Source organism: Coffea arabica, chromosome 1c, assembly GCF_036785885.1.
Source record: "Coffea arabica cultivar ET-39 chromosome 1c, Coffea Arabica ET-39 HiFi, whole genome shotgun sequence".
NCBI lineage: Eukaryota > Viridiplantae > Streptophyta > Magnoliopsida > Gentianales > Rubiaceae > Coffea > Coffea arabica.
Window position 1 is genome coordinate 8258392 of NC_092310.1, and position 19219 is coordinate 8277610.

Sequence of the window (19219 nt, forward strand, 5' to 3'; positions counted from 1 at the left end):
ATAATTCTATCTGTAATACTCATCGTTAATACAATTGTAAATCACATATCTAAGTTTTAACATAAACGAACATGACAAGGTGTCTGTACAAGCACATCAATAAGTTGTAACAACTTATGAACTTCTTGTATCGTATATATGCGGCATTCCCCGGTAGGGACAACATGACTGCATTTAGTAAATGTTCATCCACAAACACCGTAAATCTGGTATTAGACATCTTCATGTCTGAAAAATCTGATGCTAGACACCTAATGTCTAAAAAATCTGGTACTAGACACCACAAATTTGGTGCTAGACACTTAATGTTCGAAGTAATTTTAGAGTTACTGTCAACAAGCACTAATTCATTGAGAGATTGTATATTAAAACAAGCTTACAATACGGAACCGATCGAAACTGAGCAATATCTTCTCTGGACAAGTACAAACATCATTAAATGAGGTGAACTTGGGAGACGGATATTTGGAACAACCAATTGTTTTGTATTCATAAAAATTGTAGGTACATATCATTCATTAACCTGCAACTGAGGGGAGTTGACGTCAACAGTTAGTCGCAATCCCTAGGTGTTATTTCTTTCCTGAAATGCGTAACAATGGCAAATCAATCAATACAGTTAATGGAACATACGATTAATGATATATGCTATCGAAGTATCCAATTAACAAGATACTATAAATATGTGATGTAATGATAAAAATTTATCACCTAGGATGATGGTGAAAATACATGATATGCATCCTTATCACAGTGTGTTGAAATTGCCGCACGCTCTGCCTAAATTGTATAATATAACTATTCAACTATCAACAACACATTAGCAATGCCTATACTGCTTAGTTACAAAGCTAAATTGGACTAGACGTTATAACAAAAATGATATTTTAGATCATTAAGATATTTCTGACGGAGTTATGCTTAAAAAATATAAAAAATTTGAGGTGCATCTATTCTGTAGGGACACTTCAATGAGGCCCCTGATTAGTCAATCGGTGGACCTTCGAATAATACAAAATAATATGTCATTAAAGCATTAAATGTTAACTACAAAATATGCATGCTTCGACAACATTCGGGTGCCCACCATTACAATTAAAGAAAAAGTAGCTCTACGATATGAAAAAAGGACTTTATTTTATCTACTAAATGTATGCATACCGTTGGACTTTCCTCAATTTCGAGAGCAACAGCGTTTGGAGAGCCATTTACTGACTGGCTCATTGAATGCGTCTACGAGTTTTGTCTGGGCCAAATAATTGTATAAGACAGACAAAAAAGGTATATCAGGAGGGATCTCAGCCTTAACAAAATCATCACACAATGTAACATCATCATAATTAATTGTGCTGTTAGAAACATCCAAATAAAAGTTGAAACTGTGCCCATTTTATACTAACCGAAATTAAGTCAGTTGATGAACTAATTTAATATCATTATATTAGTGAAATACTAATTTACAATACCATACCAGTTTTACTTCATGGTCACTATTTATTCAGATAAAATAATATTTCTCTAACATGATGTTAAGGAACATTGAATTGTAATCAATTTCTTTCATTAGGTAAGTCCAGCTAAACAATAAGTACATAGCGTAACACATTTATCTACAATCTACACTCATATCAAATTTAAAAGAAATCCTCTTTAATTAATTCATTGCTATTGCATGAATAGGTACCAAATTTCTAACATAAGGTAGCAACTGGCAATGTTTAATTAATAAAGAGTGCAGTTTTCTCCCCCCTTGTGTCTATTATTTCTTTTGTCATTTCTCACTCCAATGTGATTCTTTACGTTTATAGGTGCCAAATTATGTTAGAACCCACTTAATTAGAGATACATAAGAGTATTTCTTAACTACTAGTAGTTTATCTCAAAAATTATTTATTATCAAGAAGTATAGTTAGCCACAATTACTCAGATATCTCATAATCCTAGAAGAATCCCTCTTTAGAGATCCATGAGTGTATTTCCCAATCATAAGTAGTTTATCTCAAAAAATATTTGTGATCAAGAAGTACAGCTAGCAACAATCACTCAGATACCTTGTAATCTTGAAGGAATCCCTCTTTGTTGTACTCCCTATTTCATTCATGTAATTTACAATGACTCAATTTACTTTTCTTTATCTTTGTATGTTTAATCTACTATGATCAAGAAGTACAGGTAGCCACAATCACTCAGATACCTTGTAATCTTGAAAGAATCCCTCTTTATTGTACTCCCTATTTCATTTATGTAATTTACAATGACTCAATTTGGCTATCTTTATCTTTGTATGTGTCAGTCTACTGTGATGTGAGCACCCATACACAGTTGGTAATGCAGTCTAAATTGTACGGTGTCACTACTATCTTGCAACAAGAATAAAAAAAAAAGCAACAATTGCCTTCATATTCTCCCTATTATTTTATATGTTTATAAACTTTCTAAGTCATTTAATTCGTCTGCTGAGTTAAATTTACAAACACTTGACGTGCATAAGTTTCCTGTGCATACCTCCCCCAAGTTGGCTCTTAGTGTATCTAACTTGTGTTATCCACAGTTTCCTCATTTAGGAGTTTCGTCAGAATTTCAATTTCATTGTTCATGTCACACCATCTTAAACAAGTTGTACAAACAAAACGTAAGTTTATTCTTCTTCAGTCACAAAACAAGCCAAATATTGTGATGAGTTTGCAATATTCTTACCTATGTGATTTAGTCCAATTCGATTGAGTGTATTTCTGCTTCAGATCTCACCAACTTTCACCATTTTGTAGCCTTTATGAAAAATTCTTGTCCCACAGCAGTTATTTCTTGTGTTCCCTTAGTACATTGACTGATGACACTATATTTCTACAGCACTTCTTCCAAAAACCTCTTATCTGAAACCATTTTACAACACTATCACAATCTGAATCTATCGTTACTATTTATTCACATAAAATAATACTTCTCCAACATGATGTCAAGACACACTGAATTGCAACCAATTTCTTTTACTAGGTAAGTTTAGCAAAATAATATGTGCATAGTGTAACATATATATCGTACAATCTGCATTTATACTAACCAAGTTTAAAAGAAATTCTCTTTAATTAATTCACTACTATTGCACGAATAGGTACCAAATTTCTAACATGAAGTAGCAATCAGCAATGTTTAATTAATAAAGTGTGCAGTTCCCTCCCCCTTGTGCCCACTATTCCTTTTTTTTTATTATTTTCCACTCAAATGCGATTCTCTATGTATATAGATGTCAAACCATATTAGAACCCACTTAATTAGAGATACATGGAAGTATTTATTAACTATCGGATACGGGACAAGGACGGTTGCCAGTTTAATTGTTCTTGAACAATGTAACTTCTTTTGAATATTTTGTAGTTCTATGTAAATTTCTTGTACATTCTTACAATAGAGGTGTGATATTGTGTTATTGTTCATGTGGATCTCATATATAATAATTCATCTCTGTTGTTAAAATTTACAAGTAGTTCATATAAAGTTACACATTTTTCAAAAAATATTACATCATTCCGAACAGTTGTTACTGGCAACCGTCCAGACCTTGCATCCTCAACTATCAGCAGTTTATCTTAAAATATATTTGATATCAAGAAGTATAGTTAGCCATAATCGCTCAAATATCTCATAATTTTGGAAGAGTCCTTCTTCAGAGATACATGAAAGTATTTCTCAACTATTAGTAATTTATCTAAAAAAAAATGCTATTAAAAAGTATAACTAGCCACAATCACTTAGATACCTTGTAATCCTAGTAGAATTTTGTTGTACTCGTTATTTCATTCGTGTAATTTACAATGACTCACTTTACTTATCTTTTATCTTTGTATGTGTCAGTTTACTATGATGTGAACGCCCATTCACAGTCAGTAATACATTCTAAACAGTATGGTATCACTACTATCCTACAACAAGAATGAAAAAAGCAAGTAATGATTACCTTCATACTCTTCTTATTATTTTATATGCTGATAAACTTCCCAAATCATTTAATTCGTCTACTAAGTCAAATTTACAAACACTTGGCACGCATAAGTTCCTTGTGCATACCTCCCCCAAGTTAGCTCTTACCTTAGGTGACAAATCATTAGATGTAGTTCAGGACATGGTTCAGTGACATTACTTTCGTCGAATTGGGGCATTATGTTTCACCAACGTCAGATGGCATAGTTGTTGTTACTTAGTTGTTCGACAAAACTGGAGACTGTTGTAAATGTATTTCCTCTATTCCCTTCTACTTTGCTGCCTGCGCTGGAAAGGATGCAGAGAAATTGTCCTAACAATTTTTAACCTCATTCAATTGTTGCATTTTCTCCCAGAGATGTTTACAAAGATAAATTGGTCCTTCCATCTTCACTCAAAGTGCCTCACGAGCTTGGCTTCCTCTTACTAGATTTGGCCTCCTTTCTTCTTCACATAAACATGCCCTAAATTTCTCCTCCCACTTCGATGTTTGCATTTTTATCTCTCAATTATTTTTGACAAATATCTGTAGAGATAGCAAGACTTATTTTGGTGTACAAAAGAATAAATCTATGCTTTCTCAACTTTTTCTTCTCATTTTATGCGGTTGATTCAAAATTGCACCATTTGATATTTGAATTTTGAATCTGTCCGTTTGCCCCAAACGAACACCGTTAGAATTTCAATACATTTTTTACTTTTTTATTCTGCCCACTTAATGAAACGATGTCATTTTTCTTTGTTGCATGCCATTGCACCATGCATATTGCAAACTATGCATATTGCTGTGATGACTAATTGCAATATGCATGTGAGTAAATAACCGCATGTTTAACAATTTCTATGCATCGTATTGATGAATAACATATTGTACATTCTGATAAATATGGTGTACATCACACACTTTATCTAGGTCAATAATTATTCAAAGTTATACATACCATTGCAGTACCTTTTACAGATATACACAGTCAAGTAACTAATACCTAACATGATGTACATTTTTATAAACTGATTGTACCTCATAAATCACTCCGTATAAGGTGCTTATAGGCAAATTAGTATTACTCGTACAAGTAATATTACACATCTACTGCAGCTTGTAAGGAGATGCCCAAGTTGGTCAAGGCACCAATAACCTTTTCAAAGGTATGCATACCATTACACTATCTTTTATAGATATACACATTCAAGTAACTAATACCTAAAATGACGTACATTTTAGTAAACTAATTGTATTTATACATCACACTGTATAAGGTATTTACAGACAAGTCAGTACTACTCATACAAGTAAAAAACATTTACTAAAAATCAGTACAAGTTGTGACTGCAACGGCTAATTGCAATATGCATGTGGACAACTAACCGCATATTCAATAATTTGTACACATTGTATTTGGTCGGTTACACGGTGTACATTATTTCAATCAGATTATACATTCACTAAGTATGTATGTACTTGTCATTCATTGAAGTAAACTATCTATCTAATTTAATGCACTCTCATAAGAACTAATGGTCAATTCCATAGACGATTGTAACAAATAACCATCTAGTAAAAACATCTGATATAAATGTTATTAATGACTAACATGCTATACATTCCAATAAATACGGTGTACATCACATACCTTATCTAGACAAAATCTTACAAGTTATTCAAAGTTATGACATACTTTAAAAGCAATTACAAGTAGTAAAATTTATATCTTGCAACAAGTTACACCATACTTTAAAAGCAATTACGAGTAGGTAAATATCATTATAATCATGTTATGGAATATCTTTCAATAAGTGTACCTTCTTTATGTTGTCAAGCCATCCTAATCCTTGTTTAGGTAGACTTTTCGGATGCGAAAACCTATGACAAAATCATATATGTGAGTAATGGTCACATAGTGTCACAGTTGTGCACAATAGGTTTCCGATAATATACATGTTGTTAGATGACAGTTACGGTTTATAGTCATAAATGTACGCATTGTGAGTCAGACATTGCAGTGTTGTACTCTATATTTCATTCGTGGAATTTACAATAATTCACTTTGCTTATCTTTTATCTTTGTATGTATCAATCTACTGTGATGTAAGCGCCCATATATAGTCGGTAATACAGTTTAAACTATATGGTGTCACTGCTATCCTGCAGCAAGAATAAAAAAAAAAAGCAAGGAACAATTACCTTCACACTCTCCCTGTTATTTTATATATCTATAAACATCCTAAGTCATTTAATTCGTCTATTGAGTCAAATTTACAAACATTTGGCATGCATAAGTTCCCTGTGCATACGTTCTTTAAGTTGGCTCTCAATGTATCTAATTTGTGCTACCCATATGATTTCCTTGCTTAGGAGTTTTCACCAGAGTTCCAATTTCATTACTCATGTTACACTGTCTTAAACAAGTTGTATGAACAAAATCATGCAAGTAAATTCATCCCCCTTCTATCGCAAAACAAGCCAAATAGTGCAATGAGTTTGCAATAGTCTTACCTTTGGGGTTTAGTCCAATTCGATTGAATCTATTTCCGCTTCAGATCTCACCAACTTCTGTCTTTTTGCAGCCTTTATGAAAAATTTTTGTCCCGTAAGAATTACTTCTTGTGTTCCCTCAGTATACTGATTGATGATACTATATTTCTGCAACACTTTCTCCAAAAATCTCTCATTTGAAACTTTTCAATTTGGGGTAGGGATATTATTTTGTTGATACTCTGTGAATGAATGTTTACAAGATATGTTTTTGGAGGGAGACCAAAATTTTATTTCAATTGAAGATTTCAGATGAAGAGTCGTGCCTCATTAATTTGATCGGGAAATTTTTGGAACGGACAGCTGAGGTATTTTAACGGAGTCCGTTAGCCCCTCAAATGTTTTTTTTTTTATTTTTTTCTCTACTCACTTACTAAAACAGCATCGTTTCCTTTGTTGCTGCCTCCATTATACGTGGCTTGTTGCAGTCCTCTCACTTGCTCAGGGATGGTCAACCTGATGACCGTCCCTACCCCGAATGCTAACTTTTCTTATCATGAGCGTAGAGTCAAAAACAAACTCAATGTGTCAAGTCCAGTGATAAGATAGGCCAGAGCATTGACGTGATAAAGTGTCTATATCCGAGGAACATGAGTTACTTCTTTCAATTGTCTTAGGACTCTGTAACTAACAATACATATCAGTTCACATCATTATTTATTCTATTAAGTTAGTGAGAAAATATATCTTATTTACCTTGTTAAGTTAGTGAGGGAATGTATCAATGAATATAGTATAATATTATACGTAGTAATTGGTCCATACAGTGGAATATTATAGATTGGGCTATACAGATATTCTAACAGAACTTTCTTAAAAAAAATTGATGCTGGCATTGTTTTAATTATATATATATAGTTTTAACTACTCAAGTACACGAGTAACTTTTTCTTGCATGTTACAATTTCCTGGATGCAACTATGATAGTACTTTTTGTGCTTTAATAAACATTTTATGGTGCTGAATATTATTCTGATTGTAGAAATGTCGAGGAGAAACCAAGAGCTTTCATTTGTTGACTATGTCTTGGCGTGTAAAAGTTTCCTAAATTTTCTGGGTGCGAAAGAAACCATGCTAGTATCGATTGATTGACTTCATATTTGAAAGGCTGGTATTTCGTTGGATTTATGTTGTTGATTGACAATTTCAAAATGTGTTAATTCACTGGCTCATCATGACAATTTCAAAATGGTAGTCACCGTATTCCAGCTGTATGGTTGGATGTGGAAAATGACTCCGAAGTCCAAAGCCTTCAGAGCTGACTAATTAATTAAAGAACCTTCAAAGCAAAGGACTTCATGATTTACTCTACATATGTTTTAATGACGAGGACTAAACTATCTCATGCAATGGCAAACCTATGCATACAACTCATATTCTTCATATTTCTCTTCTTAATTTCTGCTTTGGCTCAAAATAATGGTATTGTGCCTTTGGGCAGGAGCTTGACTGCAGGTGAAACGTCCAATTCGTGGCTTTCACCTTCCGGCGATTTTGCATTTGGTTTCCAGAAAATTCCGGACAAGGATCTGTACTTGTTTTCCATATGGTATAACAACATACCAGACAAAACTGTAGTTTGGTATGCTAATCCAACCAACACGGTTCCTCGTGGATCGACTGTGGCGCTTGATGCTCAAACGGGTCTCGTGTTCCGTGACCCTCAAGGCTTACAACTTTGGAGTGCTGATGTCAATCCTAATCAAGTTGATCATGGTTTCATGAATGACACAGGCAATTTTATCCTCAAGGGGAGTGATGAAAGCTGGCTCTGGGAAAGCTTCAAACATCCTGCTGATACGATACTGCCAAATCAAGAATTGGAAATCAATGGTACTCTGTCTTCTCGACAGTCAGCAACAAACTTCTCTCAAGGAAGATTTTATCTCCATTTTCAAGGGGCTGTAGTGCTTACTACCAGCCGAAATGTGCTAATCAATGACGATGGTGTGTATTACCCAAATACCGCAAATTGGTCAAATGATGGTTACAAGGTTATCTTCGATAGTGGAGGCACCATGTATATAAGGAAAGTGAACAATCAAACAGAACAGCTAAGTCCTTCAAGACTAGGATCTGAAAATTATTATCACAGGGCAACGTTAGATTTCGACGGGCTCTTCACGCATTACTATCATCCAAGAAATTCAACAAGCAATTCAAATTGGACGATTCTTTGGTCTGTACCAGATAATATATGTCTCACCATCAAGTATAAGGGGGTCATAGCTTGTGGATATAACAACGTCTGCATGCTCGAAAATGGAAGACCAGTTTGCAAGTGTCCAAAAGGTTATGTGCTGCGTGATCCAAACAACATGTATGGCGACTGCAAAGCAAACTCTCTTGTTAGCTGTGGTGGAGTAGAGGGGGACTCTATAGAAAACCTTTACGATTTTGAGGTAATGAATGACACTGATTGGCCAATGAATGACTTTTATCAAATAAGTCCTTCAAGTGAAACCATCTGTAAGCTATCTTGCTTGCAGAACTGTTTATGTGCAGTTGCCATTTTTAGAGTCAACAGTTGCTGGATGTTGAAATTGCCACTTACTAATGGGAGGGTGGACTATAGACTTCAGTCAAAAGCTTTCATCAAATACCACAAAAGTGATGCTCCTCCAGCATATCCGATTGTTCCTCAAGGTTTTCCGGTAGAATCAAAGTCAAAGGACCGAGGCACCTTGATACTTGTGGGATCTGTCCTTCTTGGCAGCTCTTTCTTAGTAAACTTGACATTCATTACCGCAGCTTGTTTGGGTGTTTACCTCATATACCAGAAAAAGAAGGTAATATTTCATTTGAACACTGATGCTAAGGATATAAATTTGCATATTTTTCCGTACAAAGAACTTGCAGAAGCTACCGATGGATTCAAGGAAGAGTTGGGTAGGGGATCATTTGGCATTGTGTACAAAGGCGAGTTACAAATCAGTTCCAAAAGCAGTATTATTGCTGTCAAGAAGTTAGACAGAGTGGCTAAAGATGCTGAGAAGGAATTTCGTGCTGAAGTGAAAACAATTGGTCAGACTAACCACAAGAATTTAGTCCGTCTGCTTGGATTCTGTGATGAAGGACAACATCGTCTATTGGTGTATGAGTATATGAGCCATGGTACTCTTGCAAGATTGCTGTTACATGATCCAAAACCGAGCTGGAACCTAAGAACCCAAATTGCTATCGGGATTGCAAGAGGACTCGTATACCTTCATGAAGAATGCAGAACTCAGATCATCCATTGTGATATAAAGCCTCAAAATGTACTTCTGGATGAGTATTTCAATGCTCGGATTTCCGACTTTGGATTGGCAAAACTTTTGATGATTAGTCAGAGTCAAACAATGACTAGTATCCGTGGAACAAAAGGGTATGTTGCGCCTGAATGGTTCAGGAACAACCAAATCAATGCAAAGGTCGATGTTTATAGTTTTGGTGTCTTGTTACTAGAGATCATTTCTTGCCGAAAATGTGTGGAGGACATTGAGAACATTGGTGAAGGAGAAAATCCAATTTTGACTGATTGCGCTTGGGATTGCTTTCAAGAAGGAAGATTGGATAAGTTTGTTGACAATGATTTAGAGGCTTTAGAGGATAAAATGATGCTAGAGAGATTTCTGATGGTTGCCATATGGTGTATCCAAGAAAACTCATCGCTTAGGCCTAAAATGAGGAAGGTGAGCCAGATGCTTGACGGAATTGTGGAAGTTATGGTGCCCCCGTGTCCATCTCCTTTTTGTTCTACGGGTTAAGTTTAGTTCTGTACTGTTTTGTGTCTTTTGTTTTTGATGTCTTGAGACAGTATTCAAGCTTCTTTTCTTTCTCTTTTTTCTTTTTTGTTTTCCTGCTTTTTTTCAGTGTAAGAGATTTACCTAGTAGCTAAACATCCTATCGGGATGGTGGCAGTGCAGTAAGTCAATGATAAAGTTAGGACTATATAGCCAATAAAAAATTCTGTGATGTTGACGTTCTCTTTGTACTCCTTAAACCTCTCCCAAGTTTCATATAAGAATTCACCTTCCTGTTGATGAAAACTAGTTACATCTATTCGTAATTTTGCAGTTTTACCAGATGGGAAATACTTCTTAAAAGATGCTCGTGACAAATTAGTGCAAGTAGCAAAATTATTAGAAGCATGTGAGTTTAACCATGCCTTAGCCTTAGCTCGCAAAGAGAAAGGAAATAATTTTAGATTAATAGCACCATCAATTACACCATTAAATTTAATAGTGTCACATATTTCCACTAAATTGCTCTTGTTGAATCATTTGAATCATGGAAGACTTGATTTCAAAGTTAATGACATTCAATACTACTCTTGCAATGCTAGTTTGAGCTCCAGAAACATCTAGCAATGCAAAGTCTTTCAAGACTTGTTAAATTCGATTTGCTCTCTTTTTTGCCACTTCTTCAAATTTAGATTGCTCAACCAAAGTCTCTCCTTCGCTGTCCTCCATTGGATTAGCTTGTTGTAGTGCAAGTTTCCTAGCTTTTCTTGCAGCTCTTTCAATCTTAGGATCAAATGGAACTACAACTCGAAGCTTCCAGTGCATGCACTACAAAATACCAAAAATAAGAGAATCAACAAAAATTTAAAATTTGGCATTGAAAACAATAAATTGTACTAAAATTAAAGAAATTTAGATTAATAAATCTAATTTTTGCCCTAATATTAAATCACTCCTCATAAACAGCATAAAAAATTTGACGTGAGATAGGTTTTCAAGTTAAAATTTCCAATTGTCCTATTATTTTAGCCCCATTACTCCATTTGATGGCAAGTATATAGGTCAAATTAAAACATAGAATAGATTAGGGTTGAATCACAAGGAGCAATTATAATTACCACGATTACTTACTCACTCTATTATCTAAATAATAAAAAATTCTTCAATAGAAAAATAATAAATCACTCATACAACAAATTGTTTGAACTTAACAAAATCTAATTAATTGAGCAAGAAATTAGAGAAAACAAAGTTCTTAGGGTTTTTGTAATCCCTTGTTCAGATGAACATGAATTGATCTTGTTGAACATATTATACTTTTATTACTTGTTAGGGATTAATTTTCAATTATGTTGAACATTGTTACCACAAATGAACAACTTACTCGTGTCTAATCCCGCCTGTAAACATAGTTGAAGGGCTAGAACAAGTTCTTGAAGATCTAAGAAATTATCAAATTATCTGCCTAAATACTTCTCCTACAACACGTGAATTAGATATTTAGATTTTAAAAATCCGGATCTGCATATTATTAGCTACATCCATCACTAACAATAGCCAAGATAACTTGTCTTGTTGATCAATCAGACACAAGTATGAAAGCAGTTTCAAGAGCTATCAAGCAATAAACACAACATATGAACTAGACTCAATTTAGCAGTTCACATAACAAATTCATATATAGCCTCAAAAACAAAGGGTTTAGCCTTACATTTTGTTTGAACACATAAGAGTATAGATAGAACCGAACTCTTTCATCACCAAGTCAAAAAGGAAAAAGAATAGGAGCAACTTCACTAGAATTGCTAGGCAAAATTATTGGTCTTGATCCACTGTTTTAGAGTTTCAATCGAACTCAAAAAGAGTTGCTAGCTTTTCTCTTCTTCAAATCTTGAACAAAGTTGATTAGGGTTTTCTTCTTGAGATAGGTTGCTAGGGTTAGGAGCAAGAAAAGCTCTTTAGGGTTTTTTTTTGCCTCTCTTTTCTCTTCTCAATTATGTCCCTCAAGGGTTCCTATCTTTGCATATTTATAATGAAACTTTGGAATGGCCAAAAGCAAGGAAATTGAGTGAATAGTAAACCTTGAAATACTCAGCAAAAGATTCGACCGACATGGTAGTTGACCTTATAACCAGTAGTGTTCATTTCTCAGCTGGCAATGTTCAAATGTTCAATTGGCATTGGTTTGATTATCATTATAACCAGTCCTTTAGCTAGTCATGAAGAAAATGTAGTCGGCCCTCTTGCAGTAACTTTGCACCTTTAGCTCGTCATTTCATTTTTGCTTTGTACTTGCTTTATCCAACTCTTTTGAACTTCATGATCATTGGAACTCATCATCAATTCATCATTAACTTCATCCATTCATCTTCAAATTTCCCTATAAATGATACACATATCTCAAGTAGCTACAAAGCAAGAGTAGACCACAAATGAATCATGAAATTTGCAACATCACCCCGCAAACCCTAATTTCACAAATTCATGCAAAACCCTAGTTAAAACACATGTAAAACTTCTTAAAACATACTAAAATAAACACATAAAGACCTACTAAATTATGTTAAACAAATACTTGTCAACTAGTAAAATGTTGTCTTAGTTACGTTTACGCCCAAAATATCCTTCATCCTATAGTTACAAAAATGGAACACCCAATTATAAATCATTGGTATTACATAGTGGTTAGGGAAGGATCTTAAATAAGAGTCCTCCAAGCTACCAAATCCAGAGTTCAAATATTCCTAGGTCGGTATTTGGGGGAGTGAGGCATGAAGGATTGGCAAGAATTAAAAAAAGTTCGGTAGTGTAAAATTAATTTTCTACTAACTTTAATATAATTTTAAATTAACTTTTGCCTCTAATATTTGTTTTTGGTAATTTAAACCCCAAGGCAAACTGCCAATGCTGATGATATTCAATTTTTTAGCAAAATGCCAAATCTAGCATTCAACTAACAAAGTGTTTTCAATGCTTCACCTCCTAACCTTTAGCACCTCTAACTCTTTAGTTCTGGACATAATTTTTGGCTCAATTGAAATAAAAAACAAATATTATGAAAATAGAAAGTTTGATGGAAAGAATTCAGAACCAACATCAGAACACCACTGGACACCTAGTGTTATATAAGAAATCATTTGATGTACAGTTTTTTAGAATTAGATATTGAAATTTACTTTGAGTTTGAAACTCATTTAGCCTTCGGTTATAATTTTCTGAATTTCTTTGTTAATGGCATGATATTATGGCATTGTAGCATTTAATCATGTTCATTGATGTCAATATGATGCAGCAAAAATGTGTTCTAATTCATATGTTGAGAGATTATTTCTGAGCAAAGTGCACATATAATCAAGGTTTTTGGCTTCCACTTTGCTGATCTATTGGTAACTTCATTGTTAATTGTCATTAGTCTCATGTTCTGCTTATCATGAGGAACATTTTAACATAAAATTTGTGTAATTTATTGGCAATTTCAGCAAGTGATGAAAAATAGGCAAAACAACTAAAGTATCAAGGAGTTAAAGGTTAAAAGAGAGGTAAGAAAGTTTTTTTTTAACAAAACTAGTATGACATAAAGTGGTCTAGTGACTAAAAGAGGTCAAGGTCTAGAGTGAATATGAGAGAGGCACTAAATATTGTAGGAGTAATGACGATGTTTAAACCTACACTCCAAATTTATACCTAAAACCTCGTTAACGGCAAGTATACAGGCCATTAATTGTAGTATGGAGGTATCAAGATAGATCCTATGAGAATCACTTACCAATTACCAAGGCTTCTATCTTACTTAATTATTTAAACTAATCAAGAACTTAAATTAAGCAAAATAACAACAATGATAAACAACACAAGGAAAATTAACAAACTTGAAGAAACTTACCAAAACACAAGTGTCCTGACAAGAGTGGTGTATGCATGTAACAATTAAACTCATTCTACAGTCAAGTTTTACATTTACAAATTCCTAAATACCTTACACGCGATTTTCTGCAAATACACAAGTCGAGATTGAGTATAAGATATTAAGGACTGAACCCACAGAGAAGAATGGACAACTACCGATATACTAAACCTCCCCTATTATTTAGATAGTCAAAAATTTAAAGGAAATAAAATAAGCTAAACTATGCAAGAAAATAGCAAATGAAAAATCATTAGGTCATAGTATCTCTAACTACCCATGCAAGTGCAATTTTTCAGTCATTAAATACTACTACCTCGACTAGTTATGGCGTAATTTCCTCATATATGTTAAATCTACTTTCATAGTGAATCAACTATATCCATAACTAATGCATACCAACTCTTCTCCACACCAATTCTCAAATCTTCTTTGTTACTCCATTTTCTTGCTACAAAACATTAACCCAACCTCTTTTAATCATCCTAGAGCCTTTCTAACTGATTGAATTTCAAGATAAACACCTAAAACTCGAATTAAGGCTAGGGTTCATAGTTTCTTATTTCATCACTTGGAGGTCAATTGGGGCAACTTTCATAGGGGTTGTTGCATCATTTGCATCACCAAACATCACTCTACCAATTTGAGGTAAATTTCTTCAACTTAACTTGGTACTTTAAATTCACCATGTGAATATCTTGTAAGTTAATGATACACTCTGCTTGGTGAATTTGTGATGTTATTTGTTAGTGTATATAAGTTCCATTATGCTTATTTAACTTTTCTAAGCATGTTTAGATGATCAAATGTGGGAATGTGATGATCTATGCAATGTTTCACTATATGCACATTCTTACTTTATGATCAATGTGGTGATTGGTCTTCAAATGTTATTAAGTGTACTTGGATGGTTCAATTAGTTAAAATATGACTTGTTATAATGCTTACATGTACACTTTCCATATATGGTGACATTTTAGCCAATTTGAGTGCTTACTCTTCATATAGAGTATGATTGAATGATGAATTTTGAACATGTGAATAATGTAGCAAATTTGGTGACATTTTAGGGGTAAAATTGAATATGTGCGTAACGTATGTTCCTTAGTTTGCATTTTACTCCTAATATTGTTATTATATGGTGATGTTCTAATTACCTAGAGAAGGAAACATGCTTATACTTCATATTCTAGGTAATAAATGTGATAATTGTGCTAAATGTTTAAAGAGTTTGGGAAATGTGGTGTGTTAACGTGAGAGACTTTGGCAAAGAATTATTTGCAAAATATTTTGCGTGCCTTTGTTACTTTTTGCATTCTTGACCCTTACCTAGTTTATTTGCCATTTTTTGTTTTAGGTTTTTATTACTAATGGATACAAATGGAACTCATGAAGTTGTGGAGATAAGTGGACAATGGTTCGGAAACTTCATGCTTTGACACTTCAATTGCAACAATAGGGGAGTATTAGTGTTTGTAGCTTGTGTTTCATTAAATTATTCTGCTCCTTTTTCTAAAAAGCTTGGCATCTCCATGAACTCAATTAGCTTGAATGGCTGCCCTTCAGCCATCGGCTGAGGGGCAAAGGTCTCCTACAGAAAAAAAATCTTTTTCCCAACTTTTCTCACAGCCTTCTACATCACCTATCCATATTCGTCAAGCGTCTGTCTACAAGGGTGAAGTTGCCGTTATATTTTCCAGAGAAGATGTGGATAAACTTGCGGCACCGTTTAGATGGGCTTTGGTTGGAAAATTTTCTCATGGAAGACCTTCGTTGGAGGATATTCGAAAGTTTTTCTCTTCACTAAATCTGAAAGATCAAGTTTCCATTGGATTGATGGATCATAGACATGTTTTAATTAAGTGCTCAGCTGAATCAGATTTCAACAGGATTTGGACGAGAGGGATTTGGCAATTGGGCAAATTTCCGATGCGTGTATTCCGATGGACCAGGGAGTTTCATGTGCATAAAGAATCATCTTTGGTTCCAGTTTGGGTAGGTCTTCCTAATTTACCTATCCATTATTTTGATAAACATTCTTTGTTCTCCATACTTTCTTTAGTAGGAAGACCTTTGTTCTTGGATTTGGCAACCGCTGCTGGGACAAGACCTAGTGTGACCAGGGTATGTGTGGAGATTGATGTATCGAAACAAGTTGTACCAAGGATCTGGGTAGCTGTTGAAGGAGAATCAGGTTTTTGGCAAAAGATAGTACCAGAGAATATGCCACCGTACTGCTCTTGTTGCTGGAGATTGGGTCATTTGTCTATGGACTGCAAAAAGAATCCGACTGAGGTGGGATATAATCAGTCCAAGCGGCTGCAACATGGTTTACATTTACAAAGTCAACATGACTCCATGCTAGAAACCAAACAAATGCGGAAGACCCTTTCTAATGGGAAAGTTACTGATGAAGTGCCATTTCTTGGTATGATTGAGAATGAAGGGACATCAACAGATGCAAGGCTGAAGAATGTGCGGTCTGTCCAGTTCGAAGACGAAAGGAAAATAATGGATACTGATGGGAACAATTACCTTATGGCAGATTGTTCACATATTTCACCTAAGCACAATACAATTACTAATGAGAAAGATTCTGAGAATTTGAAATTATCAGGTGTGGATGTCAATGAAGAAAACACAGCAGTGGCTGCTCCATCTGCTAAGCTCGTAACAACGGTTACGGCAGAAAATGGAGCTACTGATGTGGGTCAGCAAAAGGTAGCTTTGGATTCTGCTGGACAACCCATTTTGTATGATGCCATGAAGCACATTGCACAACATCATGATAATGAAGGGTCCCAGCAACAAATGGTAGTGGAGAATATTTTGGGAGATTTACAACAACAAACTACCGAAAGAAAGCATATGTCCGATACTTATCCTATGCAAACTGATAGTGTTGGCAATATTCATAACCATGACATTGAGGGGCCTCAATCCATTGTGGAACAAACTTTATGCGTTAAACATTATCATGAAACCGAAAACACTAAGCTGCAAAATTTCTTTAATGATTTCGGTGGCCGACAAACACCAGACAATGTGCACTCTTCAACTCACGACAAGTTATCTCAAGGTAAAGAAATTCAAGATGGGATTTCTGATTTATTGCAGCAACGGACTACTGCTGGGTCATCGCAACAACAAAAGCCAACTCTTGCTAAAGTTGATATGGGCACCGAAGAACTAGAAGAGACTTTGTCTGATTCGAGAGATGAATTATCAGATGCCGAGCTCCAACTTGTAGAGGCAGAGGTCTCCAATGCAGAACATAGAATTGGGAGATTACCATCGAGAGGGATGTTATCTGCGCAACATGGTGAATCCGAATCTTTGGTTATTGATCTTTTTAATCTTGATCCCATCATTCAACAAGTTCAACACAAGGTTACAGGCGAGAAGGGGATTAATTTGGTTAATAAGGCAAAACCGAAGAGTTCTCGAATCATTTCCATGAGTAATCGGTCTTTACGCTCCAAGTCAAAGGTATCTTCAAACTCTTTCTCTGCTTTGTCTCATGATTAATTTTTTATTTTGGAATATTCGGGGTATCTCGCGTACTTCAAATTTTCAAAGGTTGAAACGGATGATTGATGAGTTTTCTATTCCTTTACTGGCTATTTGTGAGCCTAAGACTTCACCGTGTAACATACATTTGATTGGAGCTCGTCTCAAAATGCAATGTTGGCTTGTCAATAGCCACGGTTCTATTTGGGTTTTCTTCCAGAAGTCTTTTACTTGTGCTTGTGTTGGGGAATCGGCTCAACATTTATCTCTTAAAGTTACATCTCAACTTTTACCAAGTCCAGTTTATGTCTCCTTTGTTCATGCAAAGTCCACCGAGCAAGAGCGTACATTGCTTTGGAACAATTTGTTAGCTGAAAATCCTTCAGATTGCCCGTGGATGGTGTTGGGAGACTTCAATGCTATTGTTAGTACAGATGAGAAGATGGGTGGTTTGCCTTTTCGAGTGGATGAAGGGATGGAGTTGAGAACATTTATGTCTCTAGCGGGTGTTTTTGATGCTGGTTTTTCAGGGTCGTCCTTTACATGGTGTAACAATAGGGGTGGCTTGGCTCGTATTTGGAAGCGTCTGGACAGAGTGCTTGTGAATCAGTCGACTTCTGCGTTGGGAGTTTCTTTTATGGTTCAACATCTGGCAAGGGAACCCTCAGACCATTCCCCACTTTTACTTTCGACTTCAACTAGACTGGACAACAAGCCTAAACCTTTTCGATTTTTGAATATTTGGATGATGAGGCCAGAATTCTTGGATGTTATTAGGTCGAGTTGGGCAGTCCCATGCTCTGGGAGACCATTACAACGGCTGGCTACAAAATTACGCTCTGTTAAGCGAGCTGTCAAACTTTGGTCTCGTGAGGTGTTTGGTAATATTTTTGATGCGGTGAAACAAGCTGAAGAAGCAGTAGAGGTAGCAGAGAATGCATTCATTAATGAGCCATCTCAACCACACTGGCTTTCTCTGCAAGAAACAAGGGCGATTCTAAAAAATTCTCTTGTTAGGGAGGAAGTGTTTTGGAAACAAAAATCAAGAATTAAATGGTTGAAGGATGGAGACACAAATTCGAAGTATTTCCATTCGGTGGTGGCAGAGAGGAGAGCTAAATCAATCATACATCGTATCAAGAACGACTAGGGGGAGTGGATTTCAGACGAAGGCCACATTTCGGCAGAAGCAGAGAAATTCTTCAAGTCATTACTATCAGCGGAGCCTTCCATGGGATCATTGAATGTTCTGGAAGTGGTACCTAAGTTAATTTCTGCAGAACAAAATGCTGACTTGGAACGTTTTCCCTCGAATAATGAGATAAGATCTGTGGTATTTTCGATGGATGGGGAGAGTGCGGCTGGACCGGACGGTTTTACTGGTCGTTTCTTTACTTTTGCATGGGAGGTGGTTGGCACAGATATATGTGATGCTGTGACAAGTTTTTTCTGTGGGCATGAACTTCCGAAGAGTATTTCCTCTACACTGCTCGTGTTGCTCCCAAAGGTTAATGCCCCACAACATTTCAATCAATTTCGGCCTATTAGTCTTTGCACCTTTGTCAA

General features: G+C 35.3%; 2 protein-coding genes and 1 non-coding gene across 3 annotated transcripts; all 3 read left to right on the forward strand.

Moving 5' to 3' along the window:
- The first annotated feature begins 7776 nt into the window (after nt 1–7776).
- Nucleotides 7777–10558, forward strand: LOC113713332 (G-type lectin S-receptor-like serine/threonine-protein kinase RLK1). The gene has a single exon (XM_027237076.2). The coding sequence runs from the start codon at nt 7813–7815 to the stop codon at nt 10261–10263; it is 2451 nt and encodes an 816-aa protein (XP_027092877.2). The 5' UTR covers nt 7777–7812; the 3' UTR covers nt 10264–10558.
- Nucleotides 10462–10567, forward strand: LOC113743890 (small nucleolar RNA R71). Its single transcript, XR_003461228.2, has one exon. It is a non-coding gene; the product is annotated as a small nucleolar RNA R71 (small nucleolar RNA).
- A 7165-nt stretch (nt 10568–17732) lies between these two features.
- LOC140038845 (uncharacterized) lies at nt 17733–18803 on the forward strand. Its single transcript, XM_072084310.1, has one exon. It carries the CDS (start codon nt 17733–17735, stop codon nt 18801–18803), a length of 1071 nt encoding a protein of 356 aa, XP_071940411.1.
- Nucleotides 18804–19219: the final 416 nt, after the last annotated feature.

Bases quoted from the DNA above. Each gene is read 5' to 3' on its own strand.
- LOC113713332 (XM_027237076.2), top strand. From the start codon at position 7,813: ATGATTTACTCTACATATGTTTTAATGACGAGGACTAAACTATCTCAT.
- LOC140038845 (XM_072084310.1), top strand. From the start codon at position 17,733: ATGATTGATGAGTTTTCTATTCCTTTACTGGCTATTTGTGAGCCTAAG.